The following is a 23391-nucleotide window of genomic DNA, read 5'->3' as shown; positions in this document are numbered from 1 at the left end:
GTCCATTGGTGAATGCCATCATAATACTGCCATGCTGCAGATGTGCTCCCTCTAATGTAACTAAGTATCCGCTTCAATATTATTCCATTGTAACCAGGTGTTCAGGGACATTTATGATCTATTGGAGGAACACTGAAGCGGACGTTTGGTTACAGGGAGTTTTATGGTTACAATGGAATAATATTGAAGGGGACACTCGGTTACATTGGAGGAGCACATCTGCAGCATGGCAGTATTATGATGGCATTCACCACTGGAAGGTGACTGAGATCATTTTGAAAAGCTTATTGTGAGCCACAGCAGTGGGAAAGAGATTCGAATAATATGGGCAGCCAGGACTTACACTCCTTCCGCCTCGCCCTTTTATAATAGCAACACTCCCATCCCCAATCCCCCCCTCCCCCTCCTCATTCCCTCAGAAAATACACAGGCACAGTATTGGAATCCAACAGGCCGCAGCTTTATTGTACAACATAAGTGCCCGAGCCCCCTCGTATCCGATCTAGGAACTCAACCGACCATCCGCCACCTCCCAGCAAGATGATGACTACAAGGCAACCGGCCATCCAGTTCCTCCGTTTGTTGAACTCATTATCCCGGCCCCCGCCACCTCTCAGCAAGGAGTCCTGTATCTGACAACTGCACCCAGCTATCTGCATAAATTATAACTTGCCGAAGTCAACTCGTAATAATAACATCTCACCCTAAAGACTCGAGCAATCCGCCATCGCTGCGACTAGAACCAACCCAGTTTACAATCCATGAACAGAAGGGTAGGCGGGAGGGAAGCGGCCACAGCAGCAAAACAGGCACGAAAGAGGATTCGCGCCGTTGCTGCTGACACTCCCCCTTCAGTCCCTCACCTATTTACAAACTTCACCCTCCCCAGCCAATGGGCACACGACCTTTAAAATTCAAACAGCAGGGGACAAATTAAGTGTCCCCTGCTCATAGCCTCCACATCCCCCTCCTCACCTAACCTAACGTTTCTAGGGAGCACTGCTCCCTCCCTTTCTTAACTCCCTCTCATACTTCTCCCTCCCCCATCCTTTTACTTCCTAAACCCGGGGCCAGCTGCCTCGTGAGCCTAGCACCATATCACATTGGCCAAGGCGCAAGGCCTGCGTCGCCTCCCGTAACTTTGGAATGGTTGAAATATTGAATGATTAGACACAGTGCTTCATAGCCACAATTTCAACCATTGGAGCATGAAAAACTGTCCTCACTGGTGTCTATAATACAAGTCTGTTGAGTTTGGTGGACAGTCCTCCTGGTCTGGGAAATATGATTGTTGTACTCCATAATTAAGTATCAGCCAGTTTGGAACTATTTAATAATTGCCAAAGTCTTTCTAATGATAATAATACCTGCAATCTCCTGTAACCATTGCACACATGCTGTGATTAGGAAGATTATTGTTGTGTTTAATTATTAGAAGAAGTATAATTTATTGAATGAACGAGGTGTATGTGTGGTGAGGATGTTAGGGAGTTTGTATGTTTTTATGTGTTGGCATAGTGTGAAAAATTAATGAATTTAGTGAATTTTTTGGTCTCAGTTGAACTTTTCACAAATTATTTTTTTAAAAATGATATAGCAATGTGATACACGATGTGACTGTATGAATATATTAGATATTAAAGTCTGTATTTAAATTCATAGATTGCGTTTATTGAAACGTTTCGTTTCACATAGTAGTGTGGTGTTTTGACTCTATATTGAACAGTGTGAGGTGGTCAGGGTAGTTTTGTTTTGCTAGATTACAGAAAGAAACAAGGCATCCGTACATGTGCAATGGCTACATTGAACATATCCTAAAAACTCGACTGACTTGGTTTGTACCAAGGCCTGAGTTGAGAATCACTGCTCTGCGGTTCTGTATGCTTGTAAGTGAGTGTGTTTCTCTTGCACATGAGCGTATGCCTCCCTGCTGTGTGTGTCTCCCCCTTGGATGTGGTGTCCGTAAGGGGGGTGTGTGTGGGGTGCTGTGCACTGCTATACAGGGAGAGTAGAGAAATACCCACTCTTAAGCGCCGTGATTCTCAGCCTTGACACACACTCCTGTGCTGTTAAGAAACTTTTGCCTACAAAGTGACTTTAGTGCCAGAACTGTTTATACACTAACAATAGTCTTCCCAAAGAGCAACACCTTAGAACATCTGATCCCAAAAGAAACATACATAACTGTGCCCCACATGGATTCTCTTGTGTACAACACTGTGGCCTCATAGACAGGTGGATATAATCCTGTAACCCCTTGCTCTTTGCACGTGACCCGCAATGAACACATTACAGCAGTAAGTATGATCTTAGACTGGAAGGAACCAATGAGAATAGTGGGGATATTTCCCGCTGACCCTGGAATCTGACATTTTTCTCTTTGAAATCAAGCAAAAGAGTTAACAGAATTAGCACATCCATAACACTTAGCTCATCTGAAAGACCAAAAAGGTGCCTTCCAGCAAGGGAGAAAAAGAAAAGGTTCAGCTTTCCGGGGTATTCTTGTATTCGGGCATTGGAACAGCAGCAGTAAATCTGAACATTTTCCCACTTCCAGCCAAAATTGTGAATGAATGAATCTTATACCGCGCATGGCAGTCTCTCAGAGCTGCCTTACAGCTATAAAGCATTTCATATGTGTATTTAAATAATTGCCATGAATGAAAGAATCACCACTTTCTTATTGACCCTTGCACTGGGGAGGAAAGGGGCACTTAATGACGTGAGACAGGAAGTGTACGAGCTGGGAGTGACAAACAGGCCCAGACGAAAGGCCCTCGCCCAGGCCCAGGCAGTGAGGCAGTGATTGTGCTAGTTTCAACCTCATTTTCTTTCTGCGAGAGCTGGGGTGACTGGGCAGGTGCTGGCCTGTCAGCATAGTTTTGGAGTTGCTCTTGAGCAAGCGACCGCTTGCACGGCTGGGGCTGCGGGCTGGGTCCTGGTTGTGACCCATGGCGGTGCGCCAATCAGACATTGTGAGTCCCCAAGCTGAGCACCGAGAACGCTTTCCTGTGCTTGCGCAGCAGCAGACGGATTTTCTCATCATCTGAGTCGGGGTCCAATGGCTTGTTATATTCGTCATCGTCTGTCTCTGAGGCGGTGCGGTCCATGCTGCTTCCCATGGCTCTTGGGGTTGAAGAAGAAGGTTCCAGAGCACTTTTCTTGCGCCATTTTGTCCTCCGGTTCTGGAACCACACCTGAAATGGAAAGGCATCAGTGTGGATTTGTCTTGTTTTGGCAATACATGAGGAGGGTGCATATGCTGGCGTACAGATGTCCTCTTTTCTCTAGTGTGTCAGTATCTGCCTAGCTCCCATCCAGTCCATGTTGCCTCATTTTCGTGGTACCAAGAAGGGGGGTAGCTAGAGGGTCAGGTGAGTTCTACAACCCAAGGGCCACTTAAGCTTTGGCAATGGCTGCAGGAACTGGGAGACTAATTCTTAAAAGTAAGGGTAGGAGCGCCTGAGCGATGTCCTCAGCCCTCAAAATCTTTCCTTCAGCCTGTTTAGCTAAAACCTAGGCTGTCTGGGTTTGAGATGTGGTGGCAGACTCACCTTCACTTGGGACTCTGTCATGCCGAGGGAGTAGGCCAGGCGTGCTCGTTCTGGCCCTGCTAAGTACTTAGTCTGCTCAAAGGTTTTCTCCAGTGCGAAGATCTGATGCCCGGTGAAGGTGGGTCGAGTCTGCTTCTTCTTTATATTGTCACTTACATGATTTGGAGCTGCATATGGAAAAAGTCAGAAAATCACATTCACAGAGCGGTAATTAAGAGTCGGACAGCGTGAGACGGTGTGTGTGTCCCTCCATGTAACGGGGTGTTGTCAATGACCAGGGTGAGAGGTTTGTGTGCATCCCTCAGTATAAAGCCAGTATCAGTGACCAGGGTGAGAGGTTACAGTGTGTGTCCTTCCATATAAAGGGGGGTTGTCAATGACCAGGGTGAGAGGTTTGTGTGCATCCCTCAGTATAAAGGGACAGTGCCAGTGACCAGGGTGAGAGGTTTGCATGTGCCTTCCAGTATAATTTATTCATTTATTTATTTGTTCTCGTATTCTGTGATTTCTAACACAATTATTCAAAGCGAATTACAGCTGTAGGGGAGCCCCGATGGCTTTCCCCGTTCCCTCCCGCCCCCCCCCCCCACTTCCCCTCCCTTCCCCTATCTAACCTGCTCCCCAGCCCTACTTAAATCCCCCCACCTTTATTTTTTTATTTACGCCTGCCTCTGGGCAGCCGTAGGTTGCACATATCGGCCGAGTGCTGGCGTGCAATCCCCGGGCCCAGCGGCAGTGGAGAGGCCTCTGGCCATGCCCACGCCCTGCCCAGGTTTTGAAGTCCCGGGACTTGCACGTGTCGCCAGGCCTATGCAAAATAGGCTTGGCGCGTGTAACCCCCCCATGTGCGTAAATTCACCTGGATTTACGCTCGTAGGCTTTGAAAATCTGCCCCTAAATATATAACAAATGTTTGAAAAGGTTTTTGAAGTGAAAGGTGGTTTCATATAATATTTAGGCGGGAACCATCCAGGTTATCCCGTCATTATCTTGTATAATAAACACGCCACCCCCACCTCTTGTGCTATTTCAATCGTGCTCGAGCAATAAAATTTACTGTTTTTATATCTACCGAGGGACACATGCAGACCCCTCTCCCTGGTCACAGACACTGGTCCTTTATGCTGAGGAAAACATGCAGACCCCTCTCCCTGATTACTGACACTGTGCTTTACACCGAGGGACACACGCAGACCCCTCTCCCTGGTCACTGACAATGGTGCTTTATACTGAAGAAAACACGCAGACCCCTCTCCCTGGTCACCGACAGTGGTGCTTTATACTGAGGGACACACGCAGACCCCGCTCCCTGGTCACCGACACTGGTGCTTTATACTGAAGAAAACATGCAGACCCCTCTCCCTGGTCACCGACAGTGGTGCTTTATACTGAGGAAAACACGCAGACCCCTCTCCCTGGTCACCGACACTGGTGCTTTATACTGAGGAAAACACGCAGACCCCTCTCCCTGGTCACCGACACTGGTGCTTTATACTGAGGAAAACACGCAGACCCCTCTCCCTGGTCACCGACACTGGTGCTTTATACTGAAGAAAACACGCAGACCCCTCTCCCTGGTCACCGACAGTGGTGCTTTATACTGAGGGACACACGCAGACCCCTCTCCCTGGTCACTGACAATGGTGCTTTATACTGAAGAAAACACGCAGACCCCTCTCCCTGGTCACCGACAGTGGTGCTTTATACTGAGGGACACACGCAGACCCCTCTCCCTGGTCACCGACAGTGGTGCTTTATACTGAGGAAAACATGCAGACCCCTGTCCCTGGTCACCGACACTGGTGCTTTATACCGAGGGACACATGCAGACCCCTCTCCCTGGTCACTGACAATGGTGCTTTATACTGAAGAAAACATGCAGACCCCTCTCCCTGATCACTGACACTGGTGCTTTATACCGAGGGACACATGCAGACCCCTCTCCCTGATCACCGACACTGGTGCTTTATACTGAGGAAAACACGCAGACCCCTCTCCCTGGTCACCGACACTGGTGCTTTATACTGAAGAAAACACGCAGACCCCTCTCCCTGGTCACCGACAGTGGTGCTTTATACTGAGGGACACACGCAGACCCCTCTCCCTGGTCACTGACAATGGTGCTTTATACTGAAGAAAACACGCAGACCCCTCTCCCTGGTCACCGACAGTGGTGCTTTATACTGAGGGACACACGCAGACCCCTCTCCCTGGTCACTGATAGTGGTGTTTTATACTGAGGGACACATGCAGACCCCTCTCCCTGATCACGGACAGTGGTGCTGTATTACGAGGGACACATGCAGACCCCTCTCCCTGATCACGGACACTGAGGGACACACGCAAACCCCTCTCCCTGGTCACCGACACTGGTGCTTTATACTGAGGGACACACGCAGACCCCTCTCCCTGGTCACCGACACTGGTGCTTTATACTGAGGGACACACGCAGACCCCTGTCCCTGATCACCGACACTGGTGCTTTATACTGAGGGACACACGCAGACCCCTCTCCCTGATCACCGACACTGGTGCTTTATACTGAGGAAAACATGCAGACCCCTCTCCCTGATCACCGACACTGGTGCTTTATACTGAGGAAAACCTGCAGACCCCTCTCCCTGATTACTGACACTGTCCTTTATACTGAGGGACACACGCAGACCCCTCTTCCTGGTCACCGACACTGGTGCTTTATACTGAGGGACACACGCAGACCCCTCTCCCTGGTCACTGACACTGGTGCTTTATACTGAGGAAAACCTGCAGACCCCTCTCCCTGATTACTGACACTGTCCTTTATACTGAGGGACACACGCAGACCCCTCTCCCTGGTCACTGACACTGGTGCTTTATACTGAGGAAAACCTGCAGACCCCTTTTCCGGATTACTGACACTGGTGCTTTATACTGAGGGACACACGCAGACCCCTCTCCCTGGTCACTGACACTGGTGCTTTATACTGAGGAAAACCTGCAGACCCCTTTCCCTGATTACTGACACTGGTGCTTTATACTGAGGGACACATGCAGATCCCTCTCCCTGATCACCGACACTGGTGCTTTATACTGAGGGACACACGCAGACCCCTCTCCCTAGTCACCAACACTGGTGCTTTATATTGAGGAAAACACGCAGACCCCTCTCCCTGATCACTGACACTGGTGCTTTATACTGAGGGACACACGCAGATCCCTCTCCCTGGTCACTGACACTTGTCCTTTATACTGAGGAAAACCTGCAGACCCCTCTCCCTGATTACTGACACTGGTGCTTTATACTGAGGGACACATGCAGATCCCTCTCCCTGATCACCGACACTGGTGCTTTATACTGAGGGACACACGCAGACCCCTTTCCCTAGTCGCCAACACTGGTGCTTTATATTGAGGAAAACACGCAGACCCCTCTCCCTGATCACTGACACTGGTGCTTTATACTGAGGGACACACGCAGATCCCTCTCCCTGGTCACTGACACTTGTCCTTTATACTGAGGAAAACCTGCAGACCCCTCTCCCTGATCACTGACACTGGTGCTTTATACTGAGGGACACACGCAGACCCCTCTCCCTGGTCACTGACACTTGTCCTTTATACTGAGGAAAACCTGCAGACCCCTCTCCCTGATTACTGACACTGGTGCTTTATACTGAGGGACACACGCAGACCCCTCTCCCTGGTCACTGACACTTGTCCTTTATAGAGGAAAACCTGCAGACCCCTCTCCCTGATTACTGACACTTGTCCTTTATACTGAGGGACACACGCAGACCCCTCTCCCTGGTCACTGACACTTGTCCTTTATACTGAGGAAAACCTGCAGACCCCTCTCCCTGATTACTGACACTGGTGCTTTATACTGAGGGACACACGCAGACCCCTCTCCCTGGTCACTGACACTTGTCCTTTATAGAGGAAAACCTGCAGACCCCTCTCCCTGATTACTGACACTGGTGCTTTATACTGAGGGACACACGCAGACCCCTCTCCCTGGTCACTGACACTTGTCCTTTATAGAGGAAAACCTGCAGACCCCTCTCCCTGATTACTGACACTGGTGCTTTATACTGAGGGACACACGCAGACCCCTCTCCCTGGTCACTGACACTTGTCCTTTATAGAGGAAAACCTGCAGACCCCTCTCCCTGATTACTGACACTGGTGCTTTATACTGAGGGACACATGCAGACCCCTCTCCCTGATCACTGACACTTGTCCTTTATACTGAGGAAAACCTGCAGACCCCTCTCCCTGATTACTGACACTGGTGCTTTATACTGAGGGACACATGCAGACCCCTCTCCCTGATCACTGACACTTGTCCTTTATACTGAGGAAAACCTGCAGACCCCTCTCCCTGATTACTGACACTTGTCCTTTATAGAGGAAAACCTGCAGACCCCTCTCCCTGATTACTGACACTGGTGCTTTATACTGAGGGACACATGCAGACCCCTCTCCCTGATCACTGACACTTGTCCTTTATACTGAGGAAAACCTGCAGACCCCTCTCCCTGATTACTGACACTGGTGCTTTATACTGAGGGACACATGCAGACCCCTCTCCCTGATCACTGACACTTGTCCTTTATACTGAGGAAAACCTGCAGACCCCTCTCCCTGATTACTGACACTTGTCCTTTATAGAGGAAAACCTGCAGACCCCTCTCCCTGATTACTGACACTGGTGCTTTATACTGAGGGACACACGCAGACCCCTCTCCCTGATTACTGACACTGGTGCTTTATACTGAGGGACACACGCAGACCCCTCTCCCTGATTACTGACACTGGTGCTTTATACTGAGGGACACACGCAGACCCCTCTCCCTGATTACTGACACTGTGCAAGGACACACGCGTAACCCTTAAAAAAAAACCCTGCGCGCGCCGAGTCTATTTTTCACAGGCTCGGCGGCACGCGCAAGCCCCAGGATGCGTGTAAGTCCCGGGGCTTCGCTAGGGGGGCGTGTTGGGGGCATGGTGCCGGCCCAGGGGCGTTCCGGGGGCGCGGCCGAGGCCTCCGGAGCAGCCCCCGGGTTGGGAGGTGGCGTGCGTATCTTATAAAATCCAGCGTACTTTTGTTTGCGCGTGCGCTGTTTTTTAAAATGTACCACAATGTATGTAATCTGGGAGAGGGGGGTCTGCATATTTTCCTTGGTATAAAGCCCCAGTGTCGGTGACAGGGAGAGGCGTCTGTGTGTGTCCCTCAGTATAAAGCACCAGTGTCAGTGACCAGGGAGAGGGGTCTGCGTGTGTCCCTTACTATAAAGCACCAGTGTCAGTGACCAGGGAGAGGGGTCTGCGTGTGTCCCTCAGTATAAAGCACCAGTGTCAGTGACCAGGGAGAGGGGTCTGCGTGTGTCCCTTACTATAAAGCACCAGTGTCAGTGACCAGGGAGAGGGGTCTGCGTGTGTCCCTCAGTATAAAGCACCAGTGTCAGTGACCAGGGAGAGGGGTCTGCGTGTGTCCCTCAGTATAAAGCACCAGTGTCAGTGACCAGGGAGAGGGGTCTGCGTGTGTCCCTCAGTATAAAGCACCAGTGTCAGTGACCAGGGAGAGGGGTCTGCGTGTGTCCCTCAGTATAAAGCACCAGTGTCAGTGACCAGGGAGAGGGGTCTGCGTGTGTCCCTCAGTATAAAGCACCAGTGTCAGTGACCAGGGAGAGGGGTCTGCGTGTGTCCCTCAGTATAAAGCACCAGTGTCAGTGACCAGGGAGAGGGGTCTGCGTGTGTCCCTTGGTATAAAGGGCTGGTATTAGTGATCAGAGTGGGACAGGGTATAAAGTTTGTTTGTCCCTCATGAAAACACAGGCATTGCCAAACTGCATCACCTGAAGTGAGTTTTAAAATCCCCGTCGTGTCTGCAGTACCTGCGGGGCCTACAAGAGAATTCTCACTGGAAGTGAAGAGAGGGGCAGGTGGCAGTTATGGAGGGAGGATGATAATGTTTTTTCTGTGATTGATTGGCAGCCTGGCAGTTTCTCTACCACCCCCTCTCCTCAGCTGAGCTGCTGCCAGCGGTAGTGCTTTGGAGATTTGGGGCACGCGGGAACATCCTGATATCCCAGTGCGATAGTCTACCTCTGCGTTTATTTGTTTGAAAGGAGACAGAGTCATTGGCTGCCCCCAATTCTCATATGAAAACACTGACTTACTTCCCTGTTTATTTTCTCCACCCCTTTCTTGCTTTGATTTGCCTTGATCGGATCTCCCCCTCACTCGTCTCTTTTCCAGGAGTTTCCCCTCAGACTTCTAATCATCTTTCGTGGCTTCTCTCCACCTTTTCTAGTAGAGTGTGTCCTTTTGGAGAGGCGAGGTGATCAGAACGGCAGCAGTACATATACAAGATGTGAGTGCGCCGTGAATCTGTGTAATGGCGTACTGATATTTTCTGTTGTATTTTTAAATCCTTTCTTATTAATAATTTCTAACAACATTTCTGCAGGTTGGGAGGATGTTGTTAGAAATTATCCACGGTAACCCCAAGATCTTTTTCCTGAGGGGTAACGAGCAGCTGAGACCTGCTCCCTGGCTACAGGCTTAGCATTGGCTTTCTCATCCGCATTACTTTGTGCTTATCTCTGGTGAAACTCATCTGTCACTTTATTACTCACTCCTGTAAGCTTTGGGTTTGGTTATTTAAAATAAATTACTGTCATCTGCAAACCTTATCACCTCACTGTTTGCTCCCCTCTCCTGTCTGTTTATGAAAATATTGAAGAGCACTGGTCCTGTCACTTGCATGTGGGACTGTGTGGTTCACTTTCCTTTACTGTGAAAAGTAAGCAGTTTGGACACCCCTCCCCTCCCCCCACTCATTTCCCAGCTTTCAGTCAGGTTTTGATCTGCGAGAGGACTTTTCCTCTTATCCCACAGCAAAAGTTTCATTGTAAGTAATTTTTCACTGCGTGCACAATCAGGCTGTGGGTTCTATTGCCAGAGGATGTGATTAGTGTAGCGGGCTTCAAAAGAGGTTTGGACCTGGAGGAAACGTCCATAAGACATTATTAGTCGGGTACACTATAAAAAGTTATTGTTATACCTGAGAGCTGGTAATAGGAATTAGTTCAGCTTTATGGGATCTGCCAGGTACTTGTGACTTGGATTAGCCACTGTCAGAGAAAAGGTGCTGGGCTGGATGGACCTTGGTCCTACCCAGCATGGCACTTCTTATGTTCCAAAGTCTTTGGTGAGAGACTTTATTTATTTTACTTTATTTTATTTATTTGTCGAGTTTTATATACCGTCATTCGGTTTCGATGTTTAACAAAGTGTTAAAAAGGTTCATACGAGCGTTAACATAGGTTAGTGGAGGCATTACAAACAAAAGCCACACTTCATACAGCCACTAAAGAGCGGGCCTTCTCGACAGCGGGACCTGCCATTTGGAATGCCCTGCCCCCAGACCTCAGTGTAGAACCCTGCCTCCTAACGTTTCAAAAAAAAACTCAAGACCTGGCTATTCCTTCAAGCTTTCCCATAACCTTCAGAAACCTACAAGATGCCACTTAAGCAGCTTGACATCCACTGCCAGTTAGTTTTTTATTTACCTCCTCTATCCTTTGTTTTCCGGCTACCTCAGCCCCCCAAGTTCATCTCTTCTTGTTTTAATGTAACTTTGCTTCTTGTTAAATGGTTTGTTTACAGTTATTACCCCATTGTTCCGTGTAAACCGATGTGATATGATACTTGTCATGAATGTCGGTATAGAAAAGAGTTAAATAAATAAATAAATAGTTCGGTTATTGAGTTATACAGGTTATCCATAACTTTGTGAAAATCCAAGTTTATTATTTCAGCAGGATCCCCCTTATCCACAAAAGAATTCCAGCAGATTAGTGAGACCTGATTTCCTTTTACAGAATCCAGGCTGTTCTTTTCCCCATGGACTCATGATTCTATTGTTTTGGGGTTTTTTTTATTATAGATTCTACCAGTTTCCCTAAACTTACTGGTCTGTGGTTGCCTGTTTAAAGATTAGTGTTACATTGCCAGCTCTCCAGCCCTCTGGCACCAAGGCCGGTTTAGTGATAGATTGCATACTATTGTCAGTAGCTCTGCTATTTCACAGTTGCGTTCTTTCAGAGCTTGGGTAAATGCCGTCTGGTCCTGCTGATCTACTGCTGTTTAATTTATCAGTTTGTTTTAAAACCTCCTCTGCTGTTTCCTCAGTTTCAGCCAGTTCTTCTGATTTCAAATCTGCACTGAAGCTTTATCAACCTGCTAGATTTTTAAAATCAGCTTCACAGCAACTTCTTAATGTCCCTTATTTCAAACAGGTTAGGCTGGAGGGTATCTCGGGAGCTCCTTTTGTTTGTGCAAGGCCCAATATGGGAGAATGCTGTACCTCTAGGATTAAAGGAAACATTCTCTATTGAAGTTCAGGAAACTATTAAAAGCATTTTTGTTCAAAAAGGCTTTTGATTTGCATGACTAGAAAACTTGAGTGAGCCCTGAGAAAATACAAGGCAATATAAAGCCTATAAGGCTTTAAAAATATTTGAGGCAAAAATATGGAGTTTCTTGAGCCCCCAGGATAATATTCATTACAAAGGCAAGCAGGGATATAATCAATGCACGTTACCAGAAAAGTGAAGGACAGCATAAGGACATTATGTTTCTCATATAATACTAGGTATACTGGGCAAGTCTTTACAAAGAATACTGTTATTGTAAACTACCCAGGATAATATTCATTACAATGGCAAGCAGGGATATAATCATTCTATGTATGTTTTATTGTTTTATTTTACTGATTTATTTTATGGTGTTATACTTGTTTTGTTGTATTGGTTTGTTGTGTTATGTCATTTCACTTCTGAGTGTAAAATTGTAAACTGTTTAGAATTTCAGATGGGCGGTCTATAAACTTCAAATAAATAAATTCTCCTGACAAAAATTACTTTAGTGTGAGAATTCACCTTACCCCCAATATCCTCCATAGTAAAGACTGATGCAAAGAACTAATTCAGCTCTTTAGCCTATGGCCTTAACTTCTTTGCATGTAACTTTTACACCCTGATTAGCCAATAGCCCCCTGTGACTCTCCGCCAGCCATCTGCTCCCAGGGTGAATTCTGAATATCTCACATTGCTGCAGGGTATGTGCTCACCTTGTAACTCATTTTCAAAAGAAAACTATCCAGGTAATTTCCCATTGAAAATTGCCCACAATGCCAACACGTACAAAGTGGCTGCATACATTTGCAGTTGCTATTTCCGCACATTGTTTACTCCTATGACCTAAAGACATAAATACACCTCTATGCGTGCCTCTTTTTAATCTGTCTGAAAAGGAGTTATTTACCTAGATAAGACATTCTGAAAAGGGAACTCCTAATGAGTTCCGCCAAATGCAGGACTTCTCTTGCTTCAGGAAACACATTGAAGCCTGGCTCTTCTGCCAGGTCTTTAATGCCAATCCTAAAACTGCCTCCACCCTAGAAAGAAGCTGAAATGTGCATCCACTGACTGCTGTAAAATAAGAAGCAACAATTTCTTATTGAGATATTTATTTTAAACATAGGTATTGTTGAGTTATTTTCAAGTTGGTGTGTTTATTTTTAAGAATAGACATTAGCACTGATTTTATTTCAGATTCATTTGTTTGTCTAAATTTAGTTGACTACTTCTAGTTTTCAATCCGTACTTCGATTATCGTAAACTACTGCTACATATCTTTTACCTAATAAGTTGTAGCCTGCCTCGAGTGAATTATTAAATTCAAAAGGGCAGGTGATAAATCAATAAGAAATTAACAATTCTAACTAATTCAGAACAGTGCTGCCAGAATATTGTCAGTCTCAAAGCACAGAGAGCACATCTTCCTATGTTGTCCACTCTGCACTGGTTGCCAGTTGTGTAGCGTTTTCAGTTTAAGAGTCTGGTATTAGCGTTCGGAGCTGTCCCATGAGAATGGTCCCATTATAACTTTGATCTCCTCTCTGTCCTCTCTGCCGGCAGTCCCTCTGTTTCAGAGCACTTGGTTGGCTTGTGTCGTTGCATTTCATCTATCCTGTGTTATGGAATTCTCTCCCTCACAAGACCAATTTTATGCAGTTGGAAAAAATGACAACGTCTTGGCTTTTTTTTAGATAAAATTGTGGGGGGGGGGGGGGGGCATGGTTAGTCTGGCTAAGATATGGTAACTGTTAAAATATCTAGGGTTATGCCTGTTTTTAAATAATTAACAGTTTGATTTCACTCGCTACTATAGCGCTTGTTTAGTTTGTTTATTTATAATTTTTTTGGGACCTTACATTTTGACTCTGGTTGGGGAAGTTCTGTGGAACCTGTTTGATGTTTTTTTTTTTATCTTTATGTTTTTACATTTTTTTTTCTATGATCACCGTCTGGTTGACTGCTGTTTTTAACTATCGTACCATGCTTTGAGATGTATTTTATAGTATATAACAAATAAAATGTTAATTAAAAAAATAATGTATTCGCTTTTTTTTTCTCTTCAATCAGATGCTCATAAAATTACTTTTTTGTATCATCATCTGTTTGCTTCACACTTTTCGAACTAATGAGCTCAAAGCGCATTGCAACATGTCGGTCATACAACAAAGGTCCAGACATTTTAAAGCAAGCATTGGAGGCAATCTCTGAAATAAGGCACAGTAGGTAGCAGCAGAGCAGGCACGTGGGAATCCAGGGTTTAAAAGGACTAGGAAATGCCTGTAGTACGGGACAACAGGTAAGGGAAAGGAAGAAGCTCTGCCTTATGAGTTTTGCATTTACTGTATTTACTGTATTTTGCATTTAGTTTCATATGGGCATGACTTCCTCCCTTTGACTTGTCTCTCTTTTTCTCTGACAGCCTCCTTTATTCTGACATGAAACTACAGTGGCTTAAAAACATTTTCTCCTTTGTGTCTTCAGGAGTCCATATAACCGTATCATTTCCTCGTAATTTTTTTTCATCAAATTCTGTAGTCAGTCAACCACTACAAGGCCACCGCGGCCTCTAGTTGTGCCGGGACTGTTGCCTTCCCTCTAAGCTTCTGCGCTACTGCTGCCGCCATCATTAGCCCTGGCGCTGAGGCATAGTGCAGCCAGCCAGCATGAATTTTCCTTTTCCGTGACTGTCGCACTTTCATAGTGGTGTTCACCTTGCTGAGGTTTAGTCAGCAAGGTGAACACAACGAGGTCGGCGCAAGCCTTGCTGAGAGAAATTGACTCTCTTCAGTTTTTCTGTCCGCTCTGGCCTCTACACTGGCTTATCTGTGGACCTCTTGGTGTCTTTCTGATTGCTGGGACCCAGTTACTCTTAAATTCCTAATGTTAGCCTGCCTTTTATGATTCACGCATATTTTCTAGTAAATGTCATGTTTTGCTCGTTTTATTCTGTCTTCAGGGAGCGAGTATTACCGCTAGAAAACTAGTCAAGAAGCATATTAAGTTAGTCCAATAAAACAGCTATCACCTTGCCTTTTCTTGTTTCTGTTTGTTATCTTTTATCCTACGCTGCCTGCAAGCATTTACCATCCTGGCTGTACCTTTTCAGGTCTGACTGGAATCCTCAGTTTTGGAAGTTCCCTTTTATAAAGTGAAATTTTTTTTTTAATGTTGGACCCTTTTTGGCTTATTTTCTCTTGTGAAGACGCTGAATTTTGATTCCATTATGGCCACTGTTCCAGAGTAGCTCATCTTTAGGCCCTGGGCACCATCCCAGGACTACCTATAATTTATTTGTGCATATTTTTTTTTTGTGTGTACTGTTTGGCTATCCTCTGTCCAGAGCACCTCACAATCAGTGGCAAAGTATAGGAGTAGTTAATGACAGGAAGGGAATGAGCAGTGGGAACAGAGTGTAGAAACCGAGGAGTTAGGGTTGTGAAAATGTCATTTGAAAAAGGGAGTTTTTCAGCCTGCACCAGAACAGAGGTAGGGATGTTAGGGGGTGAGCTGATCCTCCAGACATGTGCAGGAAGGAGGAAAGCTATGTGGCCAGAGGCAGCCTGTTTCGTGTGAGGGCTCAAGAGAAAATTGATTTGGCACAAAGGGAGCCAGGCAGAGAACCAAGAGATGATAGGGAAACCAGGCCATGAGTGCATCAACCGGCAAAGACCATGAATCTGAGAACAGGACATTATCTGACCAGTAGGAGGTTCATGTTATATTTTTTTTTTGTATAATACTAAAAGAATTATAACCCGGAATTGGATGGTGCTGAATAATAAACAAGAGTCAATCTAAAAAAGATTTAGGTGCACAAAATTCATTCAATGGACTGTAATGAGAGTGCAAAGACCAAATCTATCCAAATCTTTATGCAGTGTGCAGGTACAATATTTTTAATGTATTAATACTTTTTGTGCTAAGCTACCCTGAGCATCACGAAAGGGAGTAGAGGATAAGAAATAAAAAATTGATTGAAGACAGGACAACAACAGAATAGTGAGCTCTGTGAATTATTTGAAATAAGTGAAAAGTCTGGAAAACCAACAGGAAGGATATTATGGTAATCTATGTAGGATAAAAAGACAGTGCAGAAAAGAAGATGGATATTCAGAGTCAAGGAGGAGCCAGTTTTATGGATGTTGTGAAGTTAGTGCAAAGGGAAGAACAGATAGAAGAGATAAAGTTATACAGAAGAGATCCCTGCAGTATCCCCCACCTTCAGAGAGCAAGGGACCTAGAACAGAGCCCTGTGCTACCCACCCCAGAGCGCAAGGGACCCGGAATGGAGCCCCCTGGTACCATCCCATAGAGCAAGGGACCCGGAATGGTGTTCTACTGTACACACCCGTCTCCCCAGACAGCAAGGGACCTGGAACAGAGCTTTGTGATATCCTGCAAGAGAGCAAGGAACCCAGAATAGAGCCCTGTAAGCACTTACCTACTATCCCCGCTACGGTATCACCCCAGAGAGGAAGGGACCTAGAATAGAGCCCCATAGTACCACCCCAGAGAGGAGCCTTGTGGTATCCTGCAAGAAAGCAAAGGACCCAGAATGGGGCTCCGCAGCACTTAGCCCTCCCCCGGACAGCAAGGCATCCAGAAAGGAACCTGTAGAACCCCCTCTCCCAACAAGTAAGGGGCCCAGAATGGCGTCCTACAGTACTGCTCTGCCCCCCCAAGAAAGCAAGGGACCTAGAATGGAGCCCTGCAATATCCCCTCCCCCCACACCAGATGGCAAAAAGACCTAGAACTGAGCACCGTGGAATGGAGCTATTATTAAAATGTTTCAGGATTTAAGAGATGAATTTACCTATGCATACGTGTTAGCTGTAGCTACGGAAAGATTTAGCAAAATGTACCTGTACGGGTTGGTAACCTCAGCGCCCCCGTATCTTTGAATGACTTTTAGCACAATCCAATATGGTTGCAAGAGTAGCTGTTAATATCTCGAAGGGGTCCGAGTGTACAAAATAAACTGCATTGCTTATCAACAAATGGACCACCGATATGCAACTAGGTCTAGAGGAAAATGATCCAGACCCAAACTGCCCGTAAGCCATAATAAACGGATGCCCCTCTATTTTATAAATGTTTGTAACTCTCTGATCCACTGTATTGGGAGAATTTGGGTTCCTAGGTTCACATTTACACACGTGATGGGAATGAAGGTTTGTGCAACTGTTCTGGGACATGGCAAAAGCATGAGACGTGTTATTGCTAAAGCTATGTCTGCTCAGATGCTGGGGGGAGGGGCAAATTAGATCCCAGGGAATACCTGGAAGCTTCTGATTCAGTTCGTACATGGAGCTTGTTCCTCCCTCGCTTTTTAGTGGGGAAACTCTCCCTCAGATGCAGTTCTGAAGAATGTTTCGCCGTGGCTTCCCTGGAATATTTAAAATAGGCTTTGATGATTGATCTTGACACCCATAACAAGGTCATGGCAGAGGGGGGTGAGGTTTAAAAAAAAAAAAAAGAAAGGTTCTGCCTGGGCAGTTGTGCTAGATATCAGTCTGGAAGTGAATTATGAGGACCCTAATACTGGCTGCCGGACTTGCAAACTTTGTGCACGAGGGACTGCAAACTCACTTTCAAAGGGGGAGTCCTCGTGGGGCTTCCCGTTGGTAATGCGGGCTGGTGACCACATGAGCTGGGACCTCATGGCCCTCGGAGCAGGTGCTAAGCGCGTGCTGGGGCGTAAACCTGGAGCTCGGAAAATGAAAGGGCTGCACGCACTTTGACTCTCGCGATATGTTCCCTCCCCTTTTTATATGAGGGTAAAAGAATGGCCCGGGGAGGGGGCAGGGCCAATAATAAAGGTGATTTTACGCTGGTGGTTTTACGCATGCTTACCCTTTTAAAAGGCTTTGATTATTGCCCTCTCTCTATATCGCCGAGGACAGGATGTAACAATGTAATAATAATAATATTGTGTGTGTGTTTTCGGAAAAAGTACAGAGCACCTCCCTCCTCCCCAAGAATAGGACATATTGGATCCCGGTTGAACAATTTGGGGAAAAGGGCCATAATGATGGAGTTTCAGAGTGAGCGTGCTAGATTACACGGCAGCAGAGGTTCAGTATTACTGGCCTAGGAAGATGAGAGATGTCTGAAAAAAGAGACAGTGCAAAGGAAGCACAAGGCCATGGGGAGACGGAAAGGGACTGGAGACTCCGACTGGGGAAGAAGTGGAAAAATGAAGCCAAACTCATGTTGGAGCAGTAATTGAAGACACCCGGCGGTTCAGGGTGGCGCTGGGCGCTGACGTATGGGCGACGTGGGTTCGATTCCCAGTTCTCCGGCTCCGAGGCAGGGTCAAAGCCCTGGGGGACAGCGAGTCCCAGCCATAAATCAGTGGCGGCTCCCGGCGGCCACACTCGGGATCCACTTGTAGTCAGGTCCCGGGGGGAGGGGAGGAGCTGCTGTTTGTGGCTGAGCTGGGTTGGGAGGGGGATATAAACTGTGGGGGTTACTCCCCAGGTTAGTTGCAAATGAAGACTCGAGGTATAGTTGCCCAGTGGAGGTTGATTCCAAATGAAATGGAAGTGCAAAGAAGCAGGGGGTGGGACGGAACCTGCCAGGCAATAAAAGGAATATGGACAAGGTTGCAGGAAGTGGATGGTGGGGAGAGAATTCTTAAAGCTGGATCAGATGAGAGTGTTGCACCGGAGACCTGGCCTTGATTCCCATGGCTAGCTTCTGCTTCCTGGGCTAGCGGCAGCGATGCTGCAGGGGCAGCTCTCACGACTCCTGGGGAGGGAATCTCGCTCATGGCAAAGCAGTAAAGCTCTAGCGGCCAAAGTGAGGGTGGGTGCTCGCCAGGTTCCCGGGGGAGCTGCGGTCTGTGGCCCCTAACCACGGCTGGGCGAGGAAGGAAAATCCCTGAGTAGATGAGAATGGGGGTCTGCTCTGATTGCGCTGGAAGCTCAGAAAGAGCAGAAGGATGATGAAAATATACACACGGCGAGAGAGGAAAGAGAGAGCGTGCACGTTAGCGGCCATGCGGGTTAAGGATTGGTATTGAGACTGAATTAAGGTAGAGGGGGATTTATCACAACAGGACTTTTAGGGCTGAAAATCCGCAAACGAAAGGAAAGATGTGAGCTCGGGCTCATCCCTGCCTCCACCTCTAACATCCCGCTGCTTCGCCCAACTCCCCTCTTAGTCCAATGCATCTGACACACTCGCACCCTCCTCTCACTCCCAGCAGCAGTGTTTCCCCCACCAGTGTGTGCCCCATGGCAGCAGCTGTGCCAAGGAGAAGTCACCCCTGCCTGCTGCTCGGATCCAGGCCAGCACCAGGGCTCTGCTCTCAGCACCTCGCAGCAGCAGCAAGAGACCCCCAGCGATGGCTCTTAAACATGCTGCAGCTCCTTTCTGAGATCTTGTAACATCAGGCAGGCCTCTCCTTCTGAGCTACCGCCGGGGCCCCGGAGAGTGGTCATTAACGGGCAGCAGGCAGGGAGCCACTTCCTACGGCAGCCCCTCATCTTGGAGTCCTCCAGCACTGGATGCCACTCACTCTGAGAGCCGGGAGCAGCGGCGGCAGCGGCGGAGCTCTGACTTCTCCCTTCTCCCGCCCTCCTGTATAAAGAAAGCCGGTCCATTCTCACACGTTTAGGTATGGCTTCGGCCCCGCCCCCCCCTCTCTTCCTTTGTTTTAAAACTTGGAAGAGAGCCTGGTAGGGCTTTCGGTGCTTTTGACCATGAGGCCTCTCCATGTCTGGGCTGCGGAGGCCCGCGGGCCACAAAATATCTTTGTTGGTGCACGTGTGCGTGGGGCATGAAAAAGGTTGGGAAACACTGCCCTACGCTAACTCCTTGCCCTTGCTCTCCTCCCCCCTTGCATCCTGCCTTTACACCCTTCTCTCACTCCCTGCCCTCACTCTCTTCCAGCATTGCCAACTGGCTCCAGATTTTCAGGACAGGTTGATCCAGTCCTCATTTTACCCCACTGCATGCAGGGACTTGTAGTTCTGTTTTCCCTATACATGCCTGAAGAAAAGCAAAATTACAAGTTCCTGCAAGCTGTGAGGTAAAACCAGGACTGGATCAATCTGTTGACGTCTTACTCTCCTCTCTCGCACCCTTTCCCCTTGGCCCTGCCCTCGCTCTTTGCCTTCACTCCTTTCTCTCACTCACTTATTCCCTGCACCCATGCCCGTCCTCCCTGCCTTCCTTCATTCCTTGCTTCCTACTCTCACTCACTCTCTGCCTTTGCACCTCTCTCCCAGCTCTGTCCTCATGCCCTCCCCATCCCCCGGTATTGCCCTTGTGCCCTTCTTCCTGCCCTCACTCCTTTCTATCAGCACTGCTTTCACTCCCAGGCTTCACTTCTTCCCCTCATGCCCTTCCCTTTTGGCCTTGTCCTCACTCCCATTCCTTGGCCATGCCCTCGGGTCCTCCCCTTGCACAGTGCCCCTCTCTCCCTTCCCTTACTCTCTGCTCTTGCACCCTTCCTTTGGCCCTGCCCTCCTTTCCCTTGCCCCCTCTTTCATCGACCTCTCTCCTCACTCCCTACCTTTGTGCCCTGCTCCACCAGCCTTGCCCTCATTCCTGTCCCTTGCACTCTTCCCTTCTCTGCCTTCCCATGCACCCTGCATTTAATCCCTTCTCTCACTCCCTCGCTCCCCTCTCTCCCTGCCCTCATGCCCTCCCTCTTCCGCCTCCCTCATTGCCCCTCACTCCCTCGCCCCCTTCCCTCGTGTCCTACCTTTATTCCTAGCCTGTGCACTCTTCCCTTGGCCCTTGCTACCCGTCCTCCTCTTTTCTCATCACTTTTAACTGTTTCTTTGTTATGCTCCTGGGTCATGCACTGCTGTATCCGGACACCCTGCTTACTAAATTTTATTTTTTAGTCTTAATACATGTTTATTATTGGCATTTGTAAGAGAGAATAATGTCCAAATATTGCCACAGGCTTCTTTAGACTATCTCGCTTGAAACATATCAGTCTAGACTCTAGCTGTACTGTATAATGTCAGATTATACAGTTATACCAAGCTACACCGTTCAAACAAAAATATGAATAATGAAATCCCAAGAAGAGTCCCAGAGAAACACAACCAGCCCTAACCTGAATGTTCTCATATGCAGAGATGAGAAGGAGATGCCAGGCAGGAGTGTTGTGGAAGTGCTGGGGGGTAGCCGTCGGCATGCAGTGAACCAAGGAGAACTTTTCAAAGTCTGCATTCAGTAAGATATCAATGAAATTTGCCATTTTAAAGAACCGGAGGAAGGATCCCCAAATAAAACATACTGGCTTCATCTTAGAAAGTGTTCAGTTTGTTTAGCTCTCTAATGTTCGGCATTTCTGTCTTGCTCCAGGTAGCCATGCCCTATCTATGGGCATTTTAGAGTTCAGACTGCTCTTTTTGTTGGCCTGTGTCATTGAGATTATTAGAAATCCCTCACTATGGACTGTTTATAGCACCTTTTTGCCCTCCATAATTTTCCTATCAGTGGTAGAAACTGGATTATAACTCAGACATGGCAGTAAAGTGTCTTGTCAAAGGTCACACAGAATGTCAGTGACAGAGCCAGGTTTTAAGTTGAGGCTCAGGGAGATAAATTGACTTATCCAAGGTCAAGCAAAGAGTCAGTGACAGAGCTGGGATTAGAAATGACTTGCCCATGGTCACAGAGAGCCAGTGACACAGCCAGGATTAGAAGTGAAGCACAGGGAGACAGAGGTCACACAGAGAATAAGTGACAGAGTTTGGATTAGATCTCAGACTGACGGAAATAGAGAGACTTGTCTGAGGTCACAGACAGTCAGGGAAGCAGAAGTAGATAGTAACTTGTCTTGCAGTCATTGGAAGGGCAGGGATTTGAATTTACAAGTCCCAGGAGTTCTCCAGACTTGCTGTTCACTAGATTACACCCCCTCTTTATGTCCCCTAGAAAAAAATAATGTTTTTGGGTGGAGTATATGGATCCTTTGGAATTTTGGCATCGGAGCTTGTTTATACTCACGGTTGCCGCACTGCCGACTTCCTCCTCTCCAGTCCTGGCCCGTGTCTGCCCAGCAGCTTCTGCCCCGGGTTGGGTAGTCACTGCCTGCTTTAGGAAAGTTGCCCACTTGTGGCCCGTAGTATCCTCCTTGGGAGCCCACGCCATTGAATGTGGCCACACTGGCGTAGCCTGAGAGAATGTTGGAGCCGCCTGGCCTGCTCAGGATGTCGCTGATGCCATGAGGAGTCCCGGCTGCCAGCTGAGCACTCAGTCCTGGGGAGCCGAGCTTGTAGAAGGGGCTCTGCATAGAATACTGGTACATTGGTGCCTTCAGCTCTGAGAACTGACCCAGTGAGGTGTTATTCAGCAGGAAGGTGCCTGGCAGGTTGGACTCCATGCCTTTCTTTTAATGCCCCACCCTGAGTGCTTGGTGGTGGGCCGAAAGTGACTCTTCAGTTTCACATTTCCCTAGTCCCGGGATAACGAAAAACTCATCAGAACGACGAGGCCATTCTGTCAGCCCTTAACGTTCAAATTCTTTCCCTAGAATCTGGAGGGGAAAGCTGCTTCTCCACAGAATCCCCCAACGTTCACTCCAGGTGGAGAGCGTCCAGGTGATGCCAGGCCGGTGCTGTGCCTTGAGAGGCGGTAGTGCAAGATTCCCCTGCCCAGGACCATCAGATGAATCCCAGGATCTCCAAAGCCCTATTGTCCCAGAATGATTTTGGAAGGCGGTGCATTTTCTAGGACCCTGAGAGAGAGAGAGAGAGAGAAGTTTTGCTTTCCCTTCCTCAGTCTCCTGGAGAAGCAGTCACTGGGTCCCTCTGACAAGTTTAACTTGGGAGACTCGGCCTGCTCTGATAAAGACCTGCTGCATTAGAATACTGAACTGCCACTGGCCAGTGCTCAGAGCCACTGCTGGTTGGCTGCTCCCAGATTAATTACATTTTGAAAGATTAGCTGAAGACTGGGCTCTGGAGCTCTCACTTTAACCTAGAACAGCCTCTTCTCCGGGTCCTTTTACTATACTAGGATTTTGTAGGGAATTTACCACGCTCTCTCATCTCTTTAAGTACAACGGTCATGGATTTTGGGTGTTGAGAGAGAGTGTGTGTGTGAGTGTGAGTGTGAGTGCGTGTAAAAATAATGGAGTGCATACTGGGTGGCTGAATGCTGAGGGAGCGGTAGCTGGAAGGAGATTTTTAGCTTAGACCTGCCTTTTGAACTCTCATCCCTCTGCATTATGGTAGTTGTAGTGTTTGCTTTTCCCTTATGACATTAATGTGTGAGATACCAAAAACACATCCGGAGACTGTCAAATCAGGACTGTCCTGATGTCTTCCTTCAGAAACAACTGAGTCAGGTTTTGCCGTATTCCCTCATAAACTTGTAGTCTTGCCTTCTTTTTTAGGAAAATGAGAAATACAAAATCTAAAAAAAAATGGAACAAAAACGTGTTCTATTTGTGCACACT

The 23391-nt window shown here is 47.5% G+C and overlaps 1 protein-coding gene across 1 annotated transcript; it reads right to left on the bottom strand.

The window, feature by feature from the left end:
• Positions 1 to 1050: 1050 nt before the first annotated feature.
• On the bottom strand, positions 1051 to 22603 carry NKX6-3 (NK6 homeobox 3). Its single transcript, XM_029603737.1, has 3 exons — positions 21939 to 22603; positions 3555 to 3721; positions 1051 to 3197 (listed from the first exon to the last, which is right to left on the bottom strand). Exons 1-3 carry the CDS (start codon positions 22312 to 22314, stop codon positions 2967 to 2969), a joined length of 774 nt encoding a protein of 257 aa, XP_029459597.1. The 5' UTR covers positions 22315 to 22603; the 3' UTR covers positions 1051 to 2966.
• Positions 22604 to 23391: the final 788 nt, after the last annotated feature.

Source organism: Rhinatrema bivittatum, chromosome 5 (assembly GCF_901001135.1).
Source record: "Rhinatrema bivittatum chromosome 5, aRhiBiv1.1, whole genome shotgun sequence".
In the NCBI taxonomy this organism is placed as follows: Eukaryota; Metazoa; Chordata; class Amphibia; order Gymnophiona; family Rhinatrematidae; genus Rhinatrema; species Rhinatrema bivittatum.
Note: the sequence above shows the minus strand (reverse complement) of the source record. Positions and strands in the feature narration are given on the sequence as shown.

What these genes read in the sequence shown, in the direction of transcription:
- NKX6-3 (XM_029603737.1), bottom strand. Translation starts at nt 22,314, where the DNA reads ATGGAGTCCAACCTGCCAGGCACCTTCCTGCTGAATAACACCTCACTG. An exon ending in AAGTCGGCAGTGCGGCAACC is followed by an intron (nt 3,722 to 21,938) that starts GTGAGTATAAAC and finishes TTCCATATGCAG; the next exon opens with CTCCAAATCATGTAAGTGAC. An exon ending in TGACAGAGTCCCAAGTGAAG is followed by an intron (nt 3,198 to 3,554) that starts GTGAGTCTGCCA and finishes TTTCCATTTCAG; the next exon opens with GTGTGGTTCCAGAACCGGAG.